This window comes from Populus euphratica, unplaced genomic scaffold (genome assembly GCF_000495115.2).
Source record: "Populus euphratica unplaced genomic scaffold, PopEup_1.0 scaffold3.1, whole genome shotgun sequence".
Classification (NCBI taxonomy): Eukaryota; Viridiplantae; Streptophyta; class Magnoliopsida; order Malpighiales; family Salicaceae; genus Populus; species Populus euphratica.
Window position 1 is genome coordinate 5,959,190 of NW_011499847.1, and position 24,540 is coordinate 5,983,729.

Sequence of the window (24,540 nt, forward strand, 5' to 3'; positions counted from 1 at the left end):
CTTTTCATGGAACAGTATAATTGTTTATATTAAGTACCGAGTTTAAAGCTCCAAAGGATATCCTTTGATATTTTAAATATCCATATAATAACATTAGAAAGCCAAATAGGAGAGTTTGTCCACCATAACTTAATTTACTACACAATAAAAATCCACATTTAGAAACATTAGGAGGTAATGTTTCTTTCTAATGTAGGATAAACATCTTTTCTTTTATTCATTTACAAACTACACCAACATCATCCGCAATCATCCGCAAACATACCATGAGAAATCGATTAGATCACAGAACGAGAACCTTCAATTCTTGGAGCTTATTAAAAATTAGTATAAATTGTACAAAGCATTATTAATATTCTATTTGTTTTTATATTTTAAAAATATTTTTGATTTATTTATTTATTTTAAATTAATATCTTTTAATGTTTTTTAATTATTTTAATGTGTTGATGTTAAAAATAATTTTTTTAAATAAAAAATATTAATTTAATTCATTTAATAATATAAAATATTTTAAAAATTAATTATTACCACACTTCTAAATACCTTCTAAAAAGCTACGATAAACAAGTCTTTTAAGTTGAGGGATTATATTGGGTAGTGTTTGCCAAGATGGTAACAATTGATTTTCAAAATATTTTTTATTTAAAAATATATTAAAATAATATTTTTTATTTTTTAAAAATAATAATTTTTATATTAATACATCAAAATAATTTAAAAACATATAAAAAATAATTTAAAGTGATTTTTTAAATTTTTTTACAATTATTTTTGAAACTTCAAAACAAATAATGACTAGGAAAATATTATGTTTAGCTAGCTAAAAGATTTAACACCATATCGAACAATGTTGACAAAAATAGTAAACAAGGATAATTTTAAAAATAAATGACTCACATCAATATAAATAAAAATAGAATAATCAAAGTACAATAGATAATTTTAGAATTATAATTATTAAAAAATAAATTTTTATACATTTTTCTTGAATTATTTGTGGATTTTAATACATGATTAAAAAGTAAAGTTTCAATAAAATTTGATCTAGCCAAGATAATATACTCCATGGTTACATTAAAGTTATGAGATAATTTAATATATTAATAAAACTTTTAATAAATAGAGAATGGGATTAATGTTTCATGGAGCATGAATAATACTACCGTTACCTATTTTGTCAAGAAAATTACATCCATTTCAAGAAACAAGGGTATCATTTGATTCATCATTCACTTAATTTTTTTTTTCAATTACAATATAAATGAGAATTTTGTTTCATATTTTAGATATTTTTTTTTATGAAAACCATATTCTAGGATAAAGATGAACAATGGATATGAAAAATTAGGAAAATAGGAAAAATTGTTTTTTTTTTAATAAATACACCTTAACTTTACAAGACTTGTCGTTTTATTTCCCAAACGAGTAGTTGCCTGCCTAGTCGTTCTTGTAGCAAGCGCTTAAATAACAAAACAAAGACGACCTGCTCTGCGCGCACAAACAGTGTTGCTCAGAGCAAAAGGAGACAAAAGAACTTGACGCCATGAATGCCCCTGATCGCTATGAGCGATTCGTCGTCCCTGAAGGCACCAAAAAGTATTTTTCACCCTCTTCCTCTCTCTATCACCAATTTCGTTTCATTAATTCGCTTTCTCTTTGCTAGGGTTTCGTACGAGAGAGATACGAAAATTATCAATGCTGCGTCGTTCACCGTAGAGAGAGAAGACCACACCATCGGCAACATTCTTCGCATGTAATTTACACCTTATGTATTTTTCCGAAAAATTTTGTTTTCGTTAATCTTAGCTTAATCAAACTCTAATAATTATTATTATTTTGTTTAATTAGGCAATTACACAGAGATGATAATGTTCTTTTTGCTGGTTACAAGCTGCCTCACCCTCTCAAGTACAAAATTATCGTTAGGGTTAGTAATTCTAAGCTTAGCGTATCTATCTTTTTTGTGTGTGTAGTGGAAATGTGCGTTCTCATGTTATAATAATTTTGAGGTTTTGATTTCTAATCGATTTGGAATGTGGGTTTTTTGTAGATTCACACGACCAGCCAGTCATCGCCAATGCAGGCGTATAATCAGGCCATCAATGATCTAGACAAGGAACTTGACCATCTGAAGAATGCTTTTGAGGTATTGCATTCTTGTGATTCGGTTTGTGAATTTATTGTTGGAATATGTGTTTGATTTGAATGCTTGTTAGGGTTTAATTGTAATGAAGCGTCTTTGTTTGATGTAATTAAGAAGCCAGCTTTGCTCTGTGATTCTATTTGGTATGGCATTGCTTAGAAATGACTGGGCTTTAGCTTTGCTGATTTCAATCAAGGTCTTGTGTAAGGTGGCGCGTCAGTTCAAGCAGTCACTTTGTGGCTAGGTTGTTTATATACAACTGAAAGAAAATATTCCTAGGAAGTTAAGTGTCTTCATATTTGTTGGTTGAAGTGTTCTTGTATATATGCTGGGAACATGATAGAAAAGCATCCCAGGGAGCCTTTTTTGAATGGCGGAAATGCCAAATGACCAATCCATCATAGATTGGGTTGGTAGAGAGAGTGCTTTTGACACTTCAGGGGAGTCTGAAGTTCGACTCCTTTCAATCTCCTCTCTCCTGTTCAAAAATAAAACAGAAGAGAAATGCCAGGTGGTCATTATGGCCTTGTTGATTGCATATCCTAAAGCAGGAGTAGAGTGATGGAAATATCACATTTTGAGGTGTCCATTTGGCACAAAATGCAGTTGCTTTTCGAAATTTTAATAGTTGTTACCTTTTTGGTGCGATATGCTTCCTAGATTGTTGTTTTGGGATGGTTTTATTTCTTTTACTGCTCTTCCCACCCGAAATACTTTCATAGTAAAAACAGTGCAGTTTTGCCAAATTTCATGCTGAAATAGATCCAAAATAATGAGGGGGGTGTATTGCTGTGGCATAGGCTCATTTTAACAGATTTAATTTCTGATTAGATACAGCATATTAGCATGCATCATCTAGATGTATCTTCAGAGGAGGTTATGATCTGAGTGTTGGCTTGCATTTTCTGCTAGAATGTTGGATCATGCACCCATTGCTATAAAATGTCATGTGCCTGCCCATGTTTACTCTAGTAAGCCATGGTGACAGCAGATTTCTTTCCCAACTGTACTTGTTCTAGGAACAGGTTTGGTTGCTGTGAAATTGGAGTCGAGCTTACTAAATGAGTTTGCTTTGTAGGGTCATTACTTCGCACCTTTAGTCCTAGCCACATGGCAATTTTGGAGTTTGCTGTGAAATTGGAGTCTAGCTTACTACATGAGTCTACCTTTAGTCCTAGCCACATGGCAATTTTGGTAATCATCTTATGATTTAGTAGGAATTTTTTTAGTTAAATCATGTGGTGTGCGCCACAGTTTAACATTTTAGCCTTATTCAATTGTTGTTTCCTAATAAGGGCCATGACTATATCCTTGCTAACTTACACTGGCATTTGCTAGTAATTTTAATGTAATCTGGTTGGTGATATTGCTCTTTATTATTATCATCAAGAAATTAGTGTTGTTGCTTTGTTTCAATGGTTTTGTATCGAAATAATGTGTTCTTGCCTTGTAATGTATACCATGGGATCACTTTGTCCTGTTATCTCAAAGAGGCCTGAATCATCTTGTCACTGCCCGATGTTGTGGTGACCTTTTTATTTTAAAAAAAAGAACAGATATCTAACATCATGTTCTAAAAAAGAAAAAGAACAGATATCTAACATCATGTTCTTTGAGAGGAAAGGTCTTGTTTAAGAAGTCGTCACCCAGTATTATGGTTATTAGTAACTCTAATTGGTCAACATTTCTTTTATCTCTCCAAAGGCTTTGTGATCTGCTCTCAATGTAGAATCCCCTCCTTTTTGTCTCCTAGAATGTGTATTTATAAAATCATAAAACAAGAGTCTTGCAGTCCCAAACAAACACAAACGCTACCCTTTTTTTTCGAATTTAAATTTGATTCAAAATTGAAAATGAATTTATCTTATAGTTTGTTTAAACAAAAAACACACTATAGTCCCTAATCTTTCCAAAAGTTTGACAAATCACACCTTTAATAACTCTTGGTCTATGATCTTTTAATTCGTAATTTTAGCTCCTTTAAGAAATTAAATTAAAAGCAAATAGATCAAAATTAGGTTATGGCACTTATTATTTTAAACTATTTACAGAGTTAATGTTGAAGCCTAACTATTGTTTAGTTTTGTAGCAATTAACTACATCTATAGAAACTCAAGATATTCGTATAGAGAAGAAAAGGATTGTCTTTGCTCTCTAGAACTCCATTTTACTTACTAAAAGTCAACTATTATGTTTCGAAATTATTATTTTTTTTTTTGTAGGCTGAGCTTGCAAATCGTTTTATTTTTTATTTTTTTTTGTAGGCTGAGCTTGCAAATCGTCCAGGGCAGTACTAAGCTTGTGTAAATTCAAAGAACCATTTGTGGTGGTGGTGGAAGTTGAGGGTCAAGGAGTGATATCAGGCTACTATGTTGCTGGTTGTAAATTAACTAAGACTTTTACAGATGTGATGAACAGAGTGGGGCCAATGTTTCTTTAGAAACGGCACCCTGATGTGTTTTCTTTCAAGTAGATTGCTTATAATCACACAGGTATTTCGTACTCTTGAATGCCAACGTTGTGCGGAGCCTTGATTCCTGCATGCTGTCTTTTCTTCCCTTGAATGCGATGCTATGCCTCATGTTAACATGCTATTGTTTTCTGGCATCTAATGTTCAGATTGGTTATCTCCTTTCTACTAGCTAAAATCTATGACTGATTTCATTTTTGTATCGTATTGGTGTTGGAAGTTTTGAGCATCTCACTGGACATTTAGCATGCCAGTTGAGACTTTCCTTTGGATGAACAAAGTCGAGGTGGTGATTGAGATCAGGCCTTCTAAGCTTTATTTTATATATTGCTGCAATCGGCGAGACATCTGCTGCACTTCTTAGTTCTTAGGCTCCCATCATGAAGTTGTCATCAGGCGGGGCATCTTATGTCGAGGATAAAAAATGTTACAAATGCATAATTCGTTGTGGGGGGGAAGCTTCAAGAATACGAGTTATAAAATTAGTGGGATTTACCATTAGATCTCAAGAGTATGATTGAATGATTCCCAGTCTCCTAGAAGTTATTCAAGTCAGGCTCCAGCCATGACTAATTTCACTCCGGAACAATAACTTGCTCTATTCAAAACCCAGGAGCGATTGCTTTCTAGCAAATTACTATTTTGGGCCCAATAACTTCGGAAACTCAAAGCAATGCTTTTAACAATTAACAGTACGGCACCACGATAAAAAAAAAAAAATCCTTAGCTTTCACGATTGCACCAAAATACAATCTTGAGTGTAATCATATATAATTACTCTAGTTTCAGACATCGCAAGAAAATGAACATTTCAAGAAATTCTTGTTTACTTCATCAATGAGCTTGATAAGCTCTTGTAAGTTGATTTGTATCAGTTAGGATGTTATAGAGACTTGCTTAAACGAGGTAGGAGTTTAATTTCGATGTACTTAGCTAACCCTGATTCTAAATGACAATCAAACGATGGATGTTTTGAGGGACATTACACCACATTACCGTTATTTGACATCCTTAATCTAGATCAAAATGATATCAGCTATGCACCATTATCTCTTGTGGAAATTATGTGTCAGTAATTACGAGGAATTTTTTTTCTAATGGTTACAATGTATTTACCTATACTATTAGCAGTGTTTCTCTCTGTATTCAATGAAAATATCAGGAAATTCATGAAGATCATTGTCTAACATCCATGAAGTCCCGAAGTCCGCATTTAAGAACATGGTTTGAGGATGACATTCTTCTGCCATTACATCCTTCCCGGGAAGTATCTTCTTCTTCTTCTTCTTCTTGTTTCTTATATTATTTTATTCATTTTTGTTTTAAATATTTTCTGTCAAAATCCAAAGTGCCTAACTATTTTGTCTCAAGTGGGCTAGAAGCCTAAAATTGAAAAGCAAAACGGGCCCAAGCAAGCCGAAAGTACTTCTCCTTCCCTCTGCCTGTCTTCTTCATTCTTTTCGTGCTTTACTTTTTGGAGTTTGCCACCGAAAAATCTCAAGCTCGTTTGGCTGGGGTTGGATGGTGGGGGGCCATGGCTTCCCCTAAGCCTGCAAAGCTGCAAATCCCTATCAACTGTCAAATGTATGTCATCTTATTAGATAGATGAGTGATTGGGGGACCAGTCCTCTTCATTGTAGACGGGGGACCTTCTGGTTTTTCAACAATAGCATACTTCAATGTGCTGCCTCGAATTTTTTTTAATTTAATTTTTGTAGTTTTATTGGCATTAAAAATAAATTTTAAAAAATAAAAAATATATTTTTAAAAAAATACTTTTAAAAATCAACCTACACTAGATTAACAATTTTATATTTAAAGTTTGTTACTTGAAAATATATTTATTAAGACAATAAAATCATCAAAAATCACATACAAAACATTAATTTAAATTTTTTTAAAATAAAAAATATTTTAAACAATATAAACCAACACCCTAGAAGGTTTATAAGGGATCTAAACCATGTGATAATATAAGAAACCAAGAAATTAAGCCCAAGTCTTTTTTTAGTAGGTAATATGGCACATCTCACCATCAATCATGTTGGTATTTGGTAAGGAATTGTTTGGGAGTGTATTTGTTGTTTTTTAAAATATTTTTATTAAAAAATTATTAAATTTTTTTATTTTTAAAAAATTATTTTAATACCAACGCATTAAAATAATAATAAAATAATAATAAAATATTAATTTAAAATAAAAATATTTTTAAAATATAAAAATAAATAGAATCAAATTAAAAAGTCATATTAATTTGTTTTAATAAACTATGTGCCATTATGTTTAGCCGTGCTTTTATTAAATCATAGGATGGGAGTTTGTTAAAAGAAACCGAAGAAAATCACCACTTGCTAATTTCAGTAAGAGAAATAAAAAAGGAAACAAAAAATTATTTAAGAATATTTAAGGAATAAGATCCGCTGGTGAGGACTTTAAGGAGAGTGTAATAGTGAATTGAATGGGCACAAAATTCTTTTCCTTGACAAAAAAAAAAAAAAAAAAAAAAAAAAACATGATCTGTGGAGCCAATGTTGTTATTATACCTTTGCACTAGAAATGTTAAAAACTACCGAATCCGGAGCGACCGCCCTCAACACTCCCTTTCCTGTTTTTTCACAGGACCATACGTCTCGAGACACGTGTGCGTGTGGAGTCCTTCTACCATGGGGCTCTGAGCTGTGGATTGTCCCAGGCTTCTTTTTTCTAGTTCCATTCCAAAATCCAACATAAATCTTCTAGACCCACGCGCCAGACCCCATCCCAGAATTGTCTGTCGGGTCAGGATATGATTTCGATCAAACCATTCTCTCTTCTTAAAAACATAACATAGTATATAAAGTCTGTGTCTTTGAACGAGAAAAACCCTGATTTTTTTCCTTCTTTCTTGTAATAACCCAGCATAGTAGATAGATAATCATGCCTGCGTGCATCCCTATTTTCGTTCATGCGGCCTCTTCCATTTTTAAGCCTCGTCCGAATTTATATCCATTTCTTGCATTTATAAAATCAACACCCAAATTAACATTTGTGGACATGAGCTAATTTCATATTCCTTGCATCGTGATCCGACTGTTGAATTTTTTTATATTGTTTTAATGTTATGGTATCAAAAATAAGTATTATAAAATAAAAAATATATTTTTTAATATATTTTCAACTAGAAAAATATATTAAATAATAATATTCACTACATTCTGATATATTTAAGCCTCTAAACTTGTACAAAAAACTCTTGCTAATCTGAACACGTTACAACAGAGTGGAAATAACTTTCTGCTAAAAAAAAGGGATAATGACGGAGTGGATGGAGATATTTTTGCTTTACTTTTTGCTATTTTTTTACCACCTACGAGAAGGGGGGAAGTTGCTCCCCTTAATTTGTAGCGAGACAGGAAAAGTAATCACTAATATATTGGAGGAAGAAGTTTCTAATACTTGTATTATAGCATTTGACCTCTTAATTACCTCCTCGATATAGAGAGACATGAAGTGAACTAGAGCATAAACATAAGCTGAGATGCTGGCATCGCCCTGGTATCGATGCAAGTTGATGGTAATAGTAATATTTTAAAAAAATAAAGATTGCCAATGAGAATTTGAAAGAAGTGGACGGAAAATTAATTGTTTTTGTTAGAATTGATAATGCCGATTGTGGAAAGCAAAGACACAGAGCGTGTATGGCGGAGAAAACAAGTGCGCGTGCTCCATGACTCATCGTCGTGTTAGAGGAAGGAAAAAAACAAAAAGGGAGTCCGAAGAAAACCGCAAAACTTGTAGTGACGTGGAGAGGCTAGGGTAGAATTAGTGGTTAACTTAGCCTCCGAACACAGGGCTCGAGGGAAATTAAGTGTCAGCTGCCTCGTCATGTGTGTCACCTATTCCCTAAAAGCTGTCTGCTCTGCTTCTTCCCTACTTCCCTAGTATATCTGTGCTCTCCTGTATTGCATTAATATCACCTAAAACCCTACAGTACTCTCACTCTGCTCTCCGATGGTTTTAAAAGCTGTGGATAATTAAATTAATTATTTTTAAACGATTTTCTCCTGCGTATAGCAAGTGAGTTTCTTCTTTATTAATAAGTCTATATTTATAAGAAATACCGTTCTTGGATCTTATTTTAAATAATTAATATTAACGATGGAATATCGATTTCAATTCTCAACAGATGTGGTGTCGTTCTAGATGAACAGGAATTGAAATTGGAAGGGTAAGCAAAACAAATCTGGTCGATCCAATCAAACACTCTTTTGGGACTGGATTGTTGAAACACAACTGGAAAGAAAAGCAAGAAGCCTCACGCCGTGCATGACAATGCGCTTGTTTTAGAATATGTCCTTTTTTATTTTTATTTATTTGAAAGGTGAGAGTGGGTGACTGGCTAGTTATGCCTATAGATTGAGCGACACAAGAACAGCAACGAGTAATAACTGGCTAGGAGAAATTTATGAACGATCGCTACTGTCAGAGATATGGAGATAAAAAAGAAGAAAATATTCAGAGTGAGGGAGATAGCAGGCGTGGCGTGTATAGAGAGAGGATCTGCGAGCGCCGCTTTCTTTTCGGAAAAAGTGGATTTTTTTTTTTTCAAGTCTGTGTGTGTGTGTGCTTGAGTTTGTGCGTGTTGGGTCTTGAGGGTGACTCTGTATGGTGTTGTGATCTGTAAATAGTTTGCCTGTCTCCTCTTTCTCACTCCGTTTACTTTTTTTTTTACTGTTTCTTCTACTCTAATTCTCTCCCTAGCCACATGCCGCGGTAAAAGTCGTCCTCCCTTTGGGCTGCCTTGCCTTGCCTGCCTGCCAATCTTCTCTCTCGCTTCCACGTCGATCGCAGAACTCCCTCCCGGCATCTTTATTTGGTTGAACAACCACAACCCGTATCCTTCAAGGGATAGAATAAGGTAGGCCGAATGTGTGAAAGAGAACAACAGACGACCCATTTTGGGTGTACTTGAAATTGAACCATACGGCTAGCTAGCCCAAGTAGTCGAGCCCAACTCGTTTATTATAGGGTCCAGCTGAGGCTTGTTCGTATAAAGGCGACAAGAGCTCCGAGGCAAAAAGAGAGTTGTGCGTGCCCAAAACGTTAATGGGAACACGAACAATAAATCAATCACTGGAGTACACAAGTAGCAGGGACTAGAGAGTACAAACACTCGAATGTGGAATTAAGAGTCAGCCCTTTGCAACCATTTTGTTATGAGTTACGAATTGAAGCTTGGAACTTAATTTGAACCGTGAAAAGCTAAGCCATCGGCACCACAATGGAAGCCCTTGATTTGTTGTCTCAGGGTTCCTCATTAGATCCACTTTTAATCATTTGACAATTTGCACGATATATATGGGATGAACAGAGAAAAAGCAGAAAAGGTTGACAGTTTAATGAGAAATGATGATGGTCACAGCTTAAAATGCGATTGACAAGTGCATTTAATCACGTTTTATCTGAAAAGCATGCTAGCAATGGAAATTAAAGTGGAGTTCTTTGACAAAAGCAACAAAAAACCGAAAAAAAGGGGAGAGATTTGTGAGGGCAGACAAGAAAAAAACCTTTGGAGGATTAATTTCAACCCTAAGCATTGAAATTGTTTTCCTCAATCAATTTTAAAAAAGAAAAAACATTTTTGTTTGTTTTTACATTTTAAAAAAATTAAAATTTTTTTATTTTTTTATTTACTTTAAATTAATATATTTTTAATGTTTTTAAATCATTTTAATATAATAATAATATCAAAAATAATTTTAAAATTTAAAAAAATATTATTAATATATATTTTAATATAAAAAATTATTTAAAAACAATCATGCCTATACCTCAATCAAACTTATAAGTTGCGTATAGGGTGATGACCAACTTTCACACACTAAATCCAAATTAAAAAATGAAAAAAAAAAAACCATCTATTATAAATTTGTCTTCACTTTCACTTTTCTTCTCTTCTCCCCATGTAAATATATTGAACCACTAGCTACCTGTTCCGTTATAGAGAAGATATCTGTATTTATTTTTTATAATGAGATGTTTTGGAAGAGTTTGCACGCATTCATCACAAAAAGTCACCAATGATTGTGCTGGCGGATTCGCTAAGAAAATTCTCGAGCCCCATGTGCTTGCCTGGATTGCGTTTTCCACTGCTTTTGATTTCATCATCTTTTAAAAATATATTTGTTATATTTTTTTTTTAGTTTTTTTAAAGATTTTTATGTTTTAATATTTGAAATAAAAAAATTATTTCATACATCTTTTAAGCAAAAAAAATAATTTTAAAAAATACTTTACTCCACGGTATAAATAACACAGTAAAACTTACAAATAACAGTCATTTTTATTAGTCTTATATATGGTTCAAATCTGGTGTTCCATCAAGTCAAGAACATTTGAAGTGCAGCTTGCATAGCTGATTAATTGTATGGTTTGTTTGGTTATATCGTGTTTATAACAAAGTGTTTATTTTAATGGATTACAAGCAAAATATTGAAAGAAATATTTCTGTGCTTGATATCGATAGATTTTCTTTCTTAATCAACTTGTCTAAAAGAATGCATTTTTGTTTTTTATATATTTTTCTTTAAAGCAGGCATTAATTTTATCTAACATTTTTATTTTTGAAATGCAATCATGAGCTGTTTCACGCAAGGGAAAAAACAGGGGGCTAACAGGGACCCAATCCTTGCAAGAATTTTTTTTCAACCTCGCTTTTAATAATATTTATAGTTTTAGTTAGTTTGAATAATAAGACAAATAAATTTTTAATTTTTTTAATTTTAATTTTTAGTATCGCTTCTGGTAAACCGAATAAATTACAATTACAAGTTACACCATGCTAATCATCCAAATTATACTGATTTACATGGATGAGGTCAGATTGAGTTCTGAATCGTTTACAGGCAGCGGTCATGCTCCATGCAAGTGCTTTGGATCCTGCATGCCTAGTAAATTAACGAAAAGCAATGCATAAAATTTGCTGCTGGCTTGAAATTCTCAAAACAACACATCTTCCAACTTGGATGTGATGTGCTTTGAAGAAAATCCTGGTTTTTTTTATACTTGTCAAGATTTATCCCCATTGATAAAAAAATTGCCTCACCAAAAAATAGACAGCAGTGTATCTTCTATCGCATGCAAATATGAATGAATTACAGATAATATTTATTCGACTTAATTCCTTGAGAAAACAGTAGTGAGTATGCCCCCTGAAAACAATTAAAACACTGTAATTTTGTAATCAAGAGAAGAACGATTACATCTTTTGAATTTCTTCGCAGGAGTCCTTTGATGTAAATCTGGGTAAAAGTTTCTTTACCTTCTAGCATGGCGACTCTTAATTTTAAGAGTATAGTCAAGAGCTTGTCTCCCTACAATGTTTTTTTTAAAAAAAAAAAGAGAAAAGACTGGTGTCTGCAGACCTGAACACTTTTAAAAAAAAGAAAAGACTGGTGTCTGCAGACCTGAACACTTGGGATGCCGCATTACACATTTTAAGAGGATTTTAAAACCCAATTTACCTTACTGTTCCGTTTCAGCTTTTCAGTGCTAGAAGGTTTGATTTCAAAACGTACGTACTGAGCCCTTGGCAGTAAAAATTGAAATCCAGCTTTTTCAAGATTAATCGGATGTCATGTTCGGATAAATCTGTAACCTAGAGAAACTAAATAAGTGGTGGCAGGGAGGAAGAAGCACTGCTGTTGAGAATATACAGCACGAGAGGAGTAGTTTGTATTCAGGCTGAGCATTTACTGGGTTTTCATTTTTTTTCTTGATTCATTATAGAGACCACAAGCATAGATGAGCGATGAGGTGGAATATAAAGGGGAAAAAGATATAAATTCAGCAATAATTTTCACCTTCGAAAACTTAGCATGGTAGGAGGGAATACTTTGGAAGCATGGGAGCTATTATTTTTTGAAGTATTTTTTATTTAAAAATATATTAAAAAAATATTATTATTTTTTAAAAAACTTTTTAACATGAATTATCTAAAGATTATTTTTAAAAAAATCAAGATTTCATGGATTATTTAAAGATTATTTTTAAAAAAATCAAGATTTAATAAATAAAAAACCGGGTTAAAATGCAACCCAAAAGAGTACAAACCAAGTTTTAAAGTGGAAGTGAAAAATAACGAGAAAGGGGGGTAAAAAACAAAAAGGCAGGATTCCCGAAGGATAACATAGAAGTGGCTCATGTGTACGGACGTGGCCATGGTCGGTGATTAATTTAATTGAAGCGACCTAAAGAAGCTGTATGCACGTGATTCAGAGAGATAAACTCATCAACTTTCTCTCATGAAGATATTTTAAATTAAACAAAATTACAAAACAATTAAATTATTAATTACCCTAATGATCAGTAAAGCAAGGAACTAGTAATGGTAATTAACAATTAATAATCTAAAAGAGAAAGGGGCAGACAAGGGACAAGGCACGGTGCTCGAGAGAAAGGCGAGGAATAATAATAGAGTGGGACCCCTACCAAAATTAACGGAGGGGGCATGAATCCGTACATCTCATGGGTCCCAATTTCACCTCTTCAGGCCTCCAATAATTTCCCCTTGGTAAACACGATCCTTCGTGTTGATGAAGATTAGTTTTAGATTGTATTTTACGATTTTTTCTATTTAAAAATAAAATAAATCAATATTTTTTTATTTTCTTAAAATTATTTTTTACATCCATAAATTAAAACGATTTATAAATATAAAAAAATATTAAGAACATAACTGAACTGGAATGGTGAGCATGATCTAGTAATTTAGTACCCCCGCCACCTTTCCTCCTCATTATTATCTTTTAATTACTTTTACTTTCTTTTTTTAATCGTTCTCCATTTTTGTATTTCAGAGGAACTAGCAACATGGAAGATCGGCGATGAAGGTTAAGGTTATTTACATGGGCGAAACAAATTGTTCAGACGTGTAATTGTAGCACGTTGAGTGATTTCTTAACCACCAGGCTGGACCACAAATTTATTGTCTTAGGCTTACTTACTTGTTAAGAATTCATATTAAAATTCTCTGCATGATCTGAATAAATAAATAAATTTTATATTTATTTTTCAACGTGGGATTGTTAACTGTGTTTGCATGTTCCAGAGATGGCAGTAAGACCACGGGACCAAAGATTTCTTGCACCCACCAGCACACGCTGCTAGATATCTCTTGTACGCAGTTCTAATTGAATGAATGATTGTGGAAATTAAGCATTTCTCTACCGATTTAGAATATTGTTTGTTGTCAAAAGCCTCCCAGGTTTCCTAAAAAGAAACTGTGGAACCTTTTTTTTCTTCTTTTTTTTCCCATTTTTGCTCTCGTTCGTTATACGACGTTTGTTAGAATAAGTGTTTTTTTTAGTATTATAGTAGTGTTTTTTTAAAAAAAAATCATCTTGAATTAATATTTTTTAAAAAATATTTTTAATATCAATACATCAAAAAAATCTAAAAATATTAAAATAATGTAATTTTTATTAAAAAATTTAAAATACAAAAATAAACAGATAAAAAATCAATTAGGTGCAAAGATGATGCTTTTTATTTATACAACAAATTAACAAATCAACAGTGACAAGTGTTTTTTTGTGTTAGAGTTTGTTTCTCATTGTATTTTTTAAATATCAAACTAATTTTTTAAATATTTCTAGATAATTTTAATTTCCTAGTGTGAAAAATAATAAAAATAAATCTAAAATAAATATCATTTTAATTGAAAAACACATTTAAGATATATATTTCAGCACGGCACCGAATACAAACTTCATTATAAATTTACAGTGTAATGTTGTTTCCCATGTGGTAGGAAAGAAAAGGGGGCAGGGAGTCTCTTCTCCTGGTCAAGTTCTAGCTAGCTAGGTTAGGTTTCAAAAGTAGCCGTAAACAAGTTCTAGAAGGATGTTGATCTTTATGCAATAATAATTAAGCATGATTGCTTCTAATGAGGGAGTTTTGTTTAATTCAAGTCCAAGAGGAAGGAGACACGAAGAGATCATATCAAATCGGTGATTTAAGAAATTGCACTTTACAGTTTAGCAAGTGTGATTAGATAAAACTCGGTGATTATTTGAAAATCACAAAAGAGGTGGCTAGTGGGCTGCTTCTAGTCTTTTCTAATTTTGGAAAGCTATTCTCTCCCCATTTTGATGGTATTTGGAATAATTCTCAAGAACTCCTCCTTTTCTTTTCATAGGGCTGAGTTGGTAGAGGAGGGTCTGGTCTGCTCTGCTCTCAGGTCTTGGATTCTCAGTCTACGCAGCTACTATAGATCGGACGAAACTAGATCACTGTATATGCTCGGTTGCGGGTTATATTAAAAAGAATAGTGTTTTCTATGGTGGTGAACAGTAAAATTATTAAAAAAAAATTTTGTTTATGTAATAATTATAAACTATCCTCTTTAATTAATAAAACAAATTATATTGTTTTAAATTTTTTTTAAAATAATCAATGAGTCCATTACATTAATAACATGCCTTGTTCCGATTTTTGTTTGTTTTGAGAAGAAATAAATAAATAACATGAAAAGGTTGATGATGGAATTGGAGAAATATATTAATATTAAATTAAGCTTGATAAATAATAATAAAAAGACTACTCAATTAGTTTTTTAAGACAATAAACTTATTTAATTTATTTTACAAAACTAGAAGGACTAATTTATGATGATGTCATGGGAATTCAATGTATTCAGGGAACATTTTATTTGGTATTTAAATTAGCGGTTAGCCAAATATTTATGTCTTTATTTCCTTCTCCTTAGCATAGGAAGTGCAAAACTCCATGATACTAGTCTTGTTTTTCGCAAAAAATCAATCTATATTGGTGATCTTCAGAGACCCCTTAACGAAAAAATTAATAATTTTCAATGAGAATAATAATAAACAAAAATAAAAGCTTTAAATTTCAAGAAAATGATATATATTCTTGATATTTTATAATTAATGTTCTAAAATATATAATTTTTTAGATTAGAAAAAAATCGATCTTTTACCTGAATAGTTTAACCTTGTCATCTTTAGAAAATAAAAAACTAAAAAGTTTTTTGATTTTGATGGCATTAATAGCAAAAATATCATTAATGAGATGAAAAAAATATTAGATCTATTTATATTTTGTTTATACATATGAAATGATAGATCGAACAAAAACAATTCATGTAAATATCCTGAAGATAGAACTTTATGATCTTAAATGGATTTTTAAACCCAATTGGGTGTGGTATGTAGTTATATGCTCGAGCCCCATTTGTTTCTTGGGAAGTAGTTTTTTTTTTTAAGTGAATTTCGATAAAATAAATTATTTTCTGATATTTGACAGTGTAGTGAAAAATAAGTTGAAAAACACTTTTCAGTGTTTCGTTATGTCTTGGAAAATGATTTAGAAAATAACTTATTAATGTTTTATTTTTTTTCAAGTTTATTAAAATAATGATGATAAACCTTACAAATTAAAAGGTTGAACGAGAACGAAATTGAAAAAAATATAATTTAATAATTTATCTCAAATAAAATAAATGACAATCAGAATAATAAAGATCAAATCTAACAAATAAAAAAATTGAAAGATAAATAAATTAAAATAATAATAATAACCATTTCATAAATTATTTCAAATAAAATAAGTAACAATCAAAAGAATGAAAACCAAATCCGATAGATAAAAAAATAATAAGAAAAAAGCAAATAACAATTATAAAAATAAGGACCAAAGTTTAATATAAAAATTAGATTCTAAGGGATGAAATTGAAAAACAAATATTCAAAACAAAATATATATAGCAATCAAAAGTTTTGAGAACCAAATTTAATATAATCAGCAAGTAATATGACATTCCTAAAATTTTCACAACTTTCAGAAACTGTTTTCAGTCTAAATTTTTAAGTAAAATACTTTTCTGAAAAGTAAGTCAAATCTTTCTTTGATTGGAAAGTGTTTTCTATTGATCAACTTTTCTAATAACAAACAAATACAAAAAAGTTTAAAAAATAATTTTCAGAAAACCACTTTCAGTTAAACAAACACCTCCCTATATAAAAATAATTTCTTGTCTTGTCAAAACCACTCTTATTTGAGCTCATCTCATTATTTAAGTTAGATATATTGCGTCTAAATTAGTTATATTATTATTTTATCTTTTAGGTACATGTACTCGCTCAAATATATAATATCATAATAAAAAAAATTATACTGCTATATGATTAATACATACTTATATTATATTTTAAGTTTAGTTTCAAATTTATTCATATCCCTTTAGCCGCTATATCATTTTAGTTCATTCTAATTTAATGCAAATTAACCAGTGAAAATACTCATGCGTGAAAAATTCAAATCTAACCTCATTTACCTGAAAAAATAACTGTGAAATGGAAATGGTTTTGAACATCATATCATCATATGATTTTTTTAAAACTATTTTTTAACAAATTAGGTGGAGATTCGGTATTTTTGTCAGATTGCATTGAAATATCTACCAAAATGATAGGTTAGAGAATGAACTAAAATGGAAGGATGGATTACCAAGGGAATTCTTATGAAATCCTTCGAGTTGCTTGTCTTTGATGGAAGAGAGTACAATCAGCTAATAATGTAACCCTAAAGACATATGACCGGAGAAAAGCATACCAACATCCCCGACGAGCACTTAAATGACCCGCCGTATGTGTGTGTGTGACGAGTCATTAGTTTTGAACAGAGCTAGTTCTTTTTTTAAAGAAAAAACCGGTTTTTATTTGAATATTGAAAGAGAAGAAAACTACATCAATAGAAATGGATGGAATCTATTTTGCTTATAATGCTCTGTTTTTCACTGAAGCTTCGTATTAAATTCGAATAAAAGTTATAAATTCAGTTGTTGATGAATTAATATTCTGTTTTGACATCTATTTTGCTAAAAGTCATAAGCATGTTCGATTAGAAATAATTATTTACTTGAATAAAAACTATACAATAAAATTAAGTTGAAATTATATTTTAATCAATTTTTTTATCTTTTAACTTATAGATTACAACTTATATTACATCATTTAGAAAAATGGTTTGAATTATTTTTACCAAACTTACTTCTAACTTGAAATCATCTGAACTCTTTTTTTTTTAATTTTTTTTTTATGAAATTAGCTTTTAAATTACGATTCAAAAATAATAATAAAATTATTATAAATTATACCAGACAGGCTATAGATCATAGCACAAGCCAACAACAAGAATGGCAGCCTATAAAGCTCGTGTAAAGCTATTTTGTGGAATGAAAAGAAATTGCTAGACTCAGTAGTGTCCATATTAAAGTATCTTATTGTTAATGTGCTCCGTGTATTAGCCGTGAGTCCACTCGAGGTTCTACTTTATTTTAGAGAAATTTGAGGTTATAATCACATACTAGCTCGACAAAACTCATTTGAGCTTCACTCACGGTTTCTGATATTTGAGTTGTTTTAGTGATTTTTTTTTGTATTTTTATTTAGAAATATATTAAAATAAGTTTTTTTTATTTTTTTAACATTAATATATCAAAATAATCTAAGAATATATAAAATTTGTTCAATTTTTTTTTTTAAAAATACCTTTACACTGCAAAGACAAACGGTACATCGATGGCTGTTGGAATCTGGCATATGAATTCTCTCTTGGAAACTCAATTTTCACATATTATGATACATGAAGGGATGGAAATTAACGGTTCATAAATCAGGTCATATCACTCACTAATTCATGGATAAATTAGCTAACCGTGAATTAAATCTCTGCTATAACTTTTTTTTTCCAACAATAAAAGTATTCTTATATCAACTAGCATGTAGATCAAGACTAAATCCTTTCTTAAAATAGATCAGTCAAAACTAAGATTTAAACATGTAAAAAAACAGCAAATTTTCTTAACTACCAAATCATCCTCCTGAATTACTGCGTACATAATTGGGACGTCTTAATCCACATGCCAAATTCGCAAAAAATAATCACAAGGCAGAAGAAAAGAAATGGGATTGATCTGTTAAAAATTATTGAACTTTTGATCAATCTAGCCCATGATCTCTAAAACTCTTGATTTTGGTCCTTGTACGGTCTCTTTTGGGAATGTCATCCTTCGACCGGGGCTCCATTCATAGGGGTACATGCTCGTGATCCTTTTAAAATTCAGATTAGAGAGCTGTAATCAAGGGACTAAATTATAATCAAGGAGCTTTCTGTTTAGTTTATCCTAAATATAATTATTAACCATGGCATTGCATTTTATACTAAAAATCAACGACTTTTATCAAACTGTATTATATTTTAAAATCTATCCTAGCCGGTGTTTTGTTTGCCAGAATTTTCAAACAACTTTTGTCGTTAGCATTTGACCTTGATGAATGACAGTATAAGTAATGAAGTAATTCATGATAGAGAGGCACAGTTTCCTAATTCCAGACGATGATCAAAGAAGAATGTCACAAATCTCAAGGAGGTGGTGGCAATTATTCTCGATTCTTTCTCTTTATTTGTCTCGTTTCGGAACTGTGTTCCGGTCAACGGTGAACATGGAGTGGACGGTGATGAGAATTTGATGGTATTTTCGATTTAACGTTTTGATGTGACTAGGTTGAATGTGATGGCCAACTGGCTCGCTTTCATCTATTAGCTGCAAGCATCAACATCTTCTGGTGTTTGGTTCTACTATGTATCCTGTTCTGAACTGGAATTCAGTCTGCGTTTGGGTCTTTTATATATATATATATATATATGAAATTGCAATGTTAATTCTATTTCTAAACTACACACACGTTAATTAATAAAAACATAATCGAAGTAGCATTCTTTTCTGCCTTCTTGAAAATTATTCATACCTTGTAATGACTAGTTATTCACCTTCAAATGTTCCTAAAGATAAGAGCAGAAAATCAGCTAAGAGTATTATTTTTTATAGGCATTGGATTAGTAATGACGTTTGGTGGCTTAAAAAAAGAGGAAAGTAAATAAGTCGAGTTATTTTTTAGGCCTCTAGCCTTGTTTAGTACATAAAAAAATAACAAGCAAACGTGCTTTTACTCAACATCTTACAAGTAAAGAAAATATAGGAAAAAAATATTATTATTATAAAATAATTATATGTAATAATCAAGGGATATATAAATAAAAATATATTGTGAAATATTAAAAGTATCAGATTGAGGAGTTAAGAAGAGTTAGCATTATTTTTCATTAATGTATAAACAGTGATGTATATAGCATAATAAGAGTTCCCTTATTATCAAGGAAACTATTATAAAAAAAATTAAAGTTAAATAAGCTAATTTTTGGGAGTTATTCTGAGGCTAACAAATTAGTATCTAATTTTACGAGATGGTTATAACTATATAATATTAACATATGATAATACTCGATCTCAAGTTGATATAAAAACATCATAGTAAATAATCATTGTCACATATCTGGGTATATCTTTTAACACTAAAAATGCTTTTATATTACTCCATGAAACAACTAGAATGATATTTATTAGTAAACATACTTCATAAAACTACTAGAATGATATTTAATAGTAAATACTCAACAATAACCAACATATTTCTTATATTTAGTAAGAGATATAATTTTCTACATGGTATTTTTTTAACACTGTCATCTCAACATTCATGGCTTTAATCCATCAAAAAATCTGCAGAGCCTTGTAAACAGTATAAGGAACTTGTATAAGTACTAGATTATAAACAAAATCTACATGTTAAGGTGGGAGTCATACATAAAACATATACTGACAAATGATATATCATGTTTTGCCTTATAAGGAGTAACAATCAAGTGGTTGTCCTCATGTTGATCTAGATGGCAACAAATAACTATAATTAATATCATAAACATTAGTCATTGTATACTCAAAGATATTTACAAGATGTATATCTTGAGAATATATATTAAATACTAATATTTTATATGTATATCTATTGTTACTACTCCTGATATTGCCACATCTATCGAATGTGCACTAGAAATAAGACAAACATGCTTACTAAGCTAAATATAGAAATCAGATTCCACAAATATAACATTCATGGTAAGAAACTTTCGACCTTTATATGGATGGTAATAATAATAATCTTTTTTTATAAGAAGTGAAACGAAGAAAGACACATTACACAACCCAAAGATTCGATTTACCATGTCATGTTTTATGGATATAAGCATATATTTACACATCTAAAGATTCTAGAAATAAGAGCTAAGAATGGACAATCAGAGATATAATTGAGCTAAGGTTTCTATAGAAGTCTTGAAATCCAAGACTCAAGAATGCATTTTTTTCAAGAGGTACACCATATATATATAACAGTTCCAGACCAAAATAATTATGGAGTTAAGGAAACAAAAAGAGAAGCTTATGAAGTTTTTAAAATATACACATTATTGTGTTTTGCAATACCACTTTTGTTCAAAAGCTGCAAACATGTAGTTTTATATAAGATCTCATGGTCCTGGAATAAAGTAAATAAGACAATATTGGCAATTTCACCACCATTATGAAAATAAAAAATATTGATAAATGATTTAAACTAGGTATGAATTATTTGATAAATATAAAAGTAAAAAAATATTGATAGAGGATTTAAACTAGGTATGAATTATTTTATAAAACATTTGAAATATGCGATCAATATCACTCTTATTTTTTACCATAAACAATCAAGTCATATATGTACAATTATATAAAAAAAATGTAACAAAACATCAAGTTCTATTACAAGTCTTGACAGGGAAATGATCCTAAACATTAGAGTGAATAATAGTAAATAAAGTATCATTTTTATTAAAACTTAAATGATAAGATACTTGATGTATGTGTCAACATATAGACTTTATATTTGAGTTTAACTATATAAACATCTTAAAACAAAGATGGAAGAAAATGATGTAAATAACTAAAATAGACATTTTCAAGGTAGCAATACCACAACCAAATATTTGAATTGTATCACATTGTACACTAGACACATAATGAAACTTACTTGATTCTTGACGTAGTGGACACCTTCCTTATTAATATCATACCTAATGATCACCCTTGTTTAGATATCTTGTAGCAAGCAAAATTATAAAAACATCATAAGAACAAAATTCAGTGCTTGGTAAGTTAACTAATAGGTAACAAATAATTTGATAAAGAAAAATGAAAAAAATATAACGCAAAAGGATAGAATGTGTAAGATTAATAAAACCAGCTATAATCACATTAATTTAATCATCATTGGAATGACTATATACTCATGAAAATAAGGTTTCTTAGTATGAAATAGAGACTTGTCATATGTCATGTGATCGATTGAACCATAATCAAATATCAAACTAGTAATATGAGTGTCAGATGTATGAAGAGTCTACCTGGTTGAGTAGAATCAAGTAAAAAGTCCATCAATGTAAAACATGAAGAGAGAGGTGGCAAATTTAGGATATGGTCATTAATGGAAAGCATTGTGGAGGAGTTAGTAGTTATGAGGACAACCACACCGTGCAGAGAATATAGTGTCAAACTAAAGGTGGATATGCGAGTAGTGCGACTAACCTTAAGTTTCTTGTCGTGATCCAAATACCATCCAGGAAGCTTCCTAAGCTTGTTTTGTTCTAGAAAGATGATCAGTCCGAGTAGGTCAAAGAGAAGAGAAAACAATCAAAATCTCTCTAATTTAATCACCGAGCAGTCGGATGACTTTTTGATTACCTTGTAGCTTTCTTCTCTTATGATATCAAAAGTTAGAACATGATGGGATGGCTAGGCCTGATCTCTTTCCTTTTGTCCTTAACAACAAAGCAAGGTTGCTTTTTACATTCTGACTAGCCCAATCCTCTCAAATTCAAAAAAGAATCGTTTCTCAACTAATCCTCCTTTCATGCCTTACAAAAAAAAGAGACATGCACACCTCTTTTAAGGAAGGAAAAGAGGAAGATTGTCTAGGAGTCAAAATGATGTGGAACTTCTATATCTAAGATTTAAATAGAGAATAGACGCTCTTGCACGCTGAGTGAGCTTCTTTCCTCACTCACTAGTCATTGATTTCGAACTCTTCTTTAAATCTATTCACTGGTGTCCCTTAACAATTCAAGCCATCTTTATCTATTGATCTATAAACAGATGCCTTGGATATCACAACAACAATAGGGTTTAAAAGTGAGTTAAATGGAGAATAACCACCAAACATCATGGTTTGACCCTAACCTTTATGACGAGTATAAGAAAATGCTTTGTTAGGTCGTGCTAAAAGTTTAATCTATAGAAAATCATAAAAAAATTTATCAAAAACATCATATATGGATATGTATTTGAAAGAACAATAGTAAGGAGAGGACCAAATCTTTCATATGAAAAATGACTACTAAGGAACCATGCATGGACTAATCAAAACAAGGATTCTATTCCATTAACAAACTAGTAAGAAAGTCATTGATACGATATTTCATAATGTTTTATTAACGAAGCTTAAGATCTTGTGCACATATCATTTTAATTGGATGATATTGATCAAGTTCTTGTTAAAGATATTTTAGGCCAGCAAAATATAATGGAATCAATCTACCTCGTTGTTTTTATATCAGTTGCTTAACAACATAACTTGTAGATTTGAGCTTCATCAAATATATCAAAAATACATGTGAGAAACATTATCTCAAATATCATGTGAAGTAGACAAAAAAATAAAGAATGTTATAAGATTCAGTAGGGGTGAGCAAAAAAACTGATAAACCAATTAAGCTGAGAAAATCGAAAAAGAATAATAAAAAAAACTGAACCAAAAAAATTGAATTAACTGATTAAAAAATCACAAAAAATTTCATGTTTGGTTTCGGTTTAACCAGCCATCACTTAAACAAAAAAGTATATATATAGTGTTTTCTAACCCTAAAGTAACATTTAGCCAGCCATCACTTAAACAAAAAAGTATAAATATAGTGTTTTCTAACCCTAAAGTAACATTTAGCCGCCACCCTTCCCTTGCTCCCTGCATATTTACTCCCTTTTCCTTTGCTCTCTAAATATCTCTCCCTTCACTCTCTGCTTTGATTTTTCTCTTTACCCTTTACTCTCTGCTTTGTCTTTTGTCCCTTCGCTTTACTCTCTGCAAACCTAAAGTTATAGGCTTTACGGGATGCATGGATAATGTGAGCAAAAGCCAAGTGTTGTATTTTTTTTCCTTTCATTCCCCCATTTTTTCCTCATTGTGTTTCTTATTTTTTACTGGCTTATGTGGTTGAGGGTTTGGACATAGTTGTTCATATAAGTTTCAGCTAACAAATATGATATATTTTTTTATTGTGCATAGTAGAAGCTTTGGATTTGGAGGCTCTTATTTTAATTACAGCAGTCAAGGCACAAAGCATCAAAATGTCCAAATAAGAAAGATTTTTAGTTGCTTTCTTCTATGTAGAGATTTTTTTTGGACTATGAATAAGTTGGAATAATTTTGGTTTGAACTAGTTTGGAAGAGAAAAAACATAACCAAACTAAACCAAAATTAATCAGTTTGAACCAGTTTTCAGTTTGGTTTGGTTTAAAAAATTAAAAAAAATTAATCTAATTAATTATTTTGATTTAAAACCGAACCGATTAAAAAATACTCAACTCTAATATTTAGTTTCATTATCCTGAGCAACCAGTCTAAAACAATGGCATATTTTTTACTCTATTTTGAAAACTAGGATCAATTTCGTCAACAACAATAGTTTTGTCAATCAATTAACTAAGTTTATGTTGCGCAGCAGCTTGAAGTTCCATCATCTTCAATCAAAGGGTTTAGTTGGAGTCATTTAATTTGAATCCAAACAATAAGGTAAAGGAATCATGCTGTACAATAACAATAGGGGTCGTGACAAGGATCGTGATAAGGTTGGTAGGATACGAAGACATAAGGGGTAGGGGGTATCATACGCAAGAAACCAACAATGATGATGGCGACACAAAAGTCTTGTTTCT

At 31.0% G+C, this 24,540-nt stretch overlaps 1 protein-coding gene and 1 long non-coding RNA gene across 3 annotated transcripts; one reads left to right on the top strand and one right to left on the bottom strand.

Moving 5' to 3' along the window:
* Positions 1 to 1,439: 1,439 nt before the first annotated feature.
* NRPB11 (DNA-directed RNA polymerase, RBP11-like protein) lies at positions 1,440 to 20,588 on the top strand. 2 transcript variants are annotated; one of them, XM_011005883.1, is made up of 6 exons: positions 1,440 to 1,599; positions 1,667 to 1,756; positions 1,852 to 1,930; positions 2,054 to 2,220; positions 5,792 to 5,797; positions 20,577 to 20,588. In XM_011005883.1, the coding sequence occupies exons 1-4, from the start codon at positions 1,547 to 1,549 to the stop codon at positions 2,201 to 2,203; spliced, it is 372 nt and encodes a 123-aa protein (XP_011004185.1). In that variant the 5' UTR covers positions 1,440 to 1,546; the 3' UTR covers positions 2,204 to 2,220; positions 5,792 to 5,797; positions 20,577 to 20,588. The 2 variants fall into 2 exon arrangements, with proteins under 2 accessions (XP_011004185.1, XP_011004194.1); XM_011005892.1 differs by lacking the exons at positions 5,792 to 5,797; positions 20,577 to 20,588 and adding an exon at positions 4,411 to 4,796 and having other exon boundaries at positions 1,443 to 1,599; positions 2,054 to 2,149.
* Positions 2,442 to 3,715, bottom strand: LOC105110726 (uncharacterized). The gene is made up of 2 exons (XR_839522.1): positions 3,313 to 3,715; positions 2,442 to 3,240 (listed from the first exon to the last, which is right to left on the bottom strand). It is a non-coding gene; the product is annotated as an uncharacterized LOC105110726 (long non-coding RNA).
* Positions 20,589 to 24,540: the final 3,952 nt, after the last annotated feature.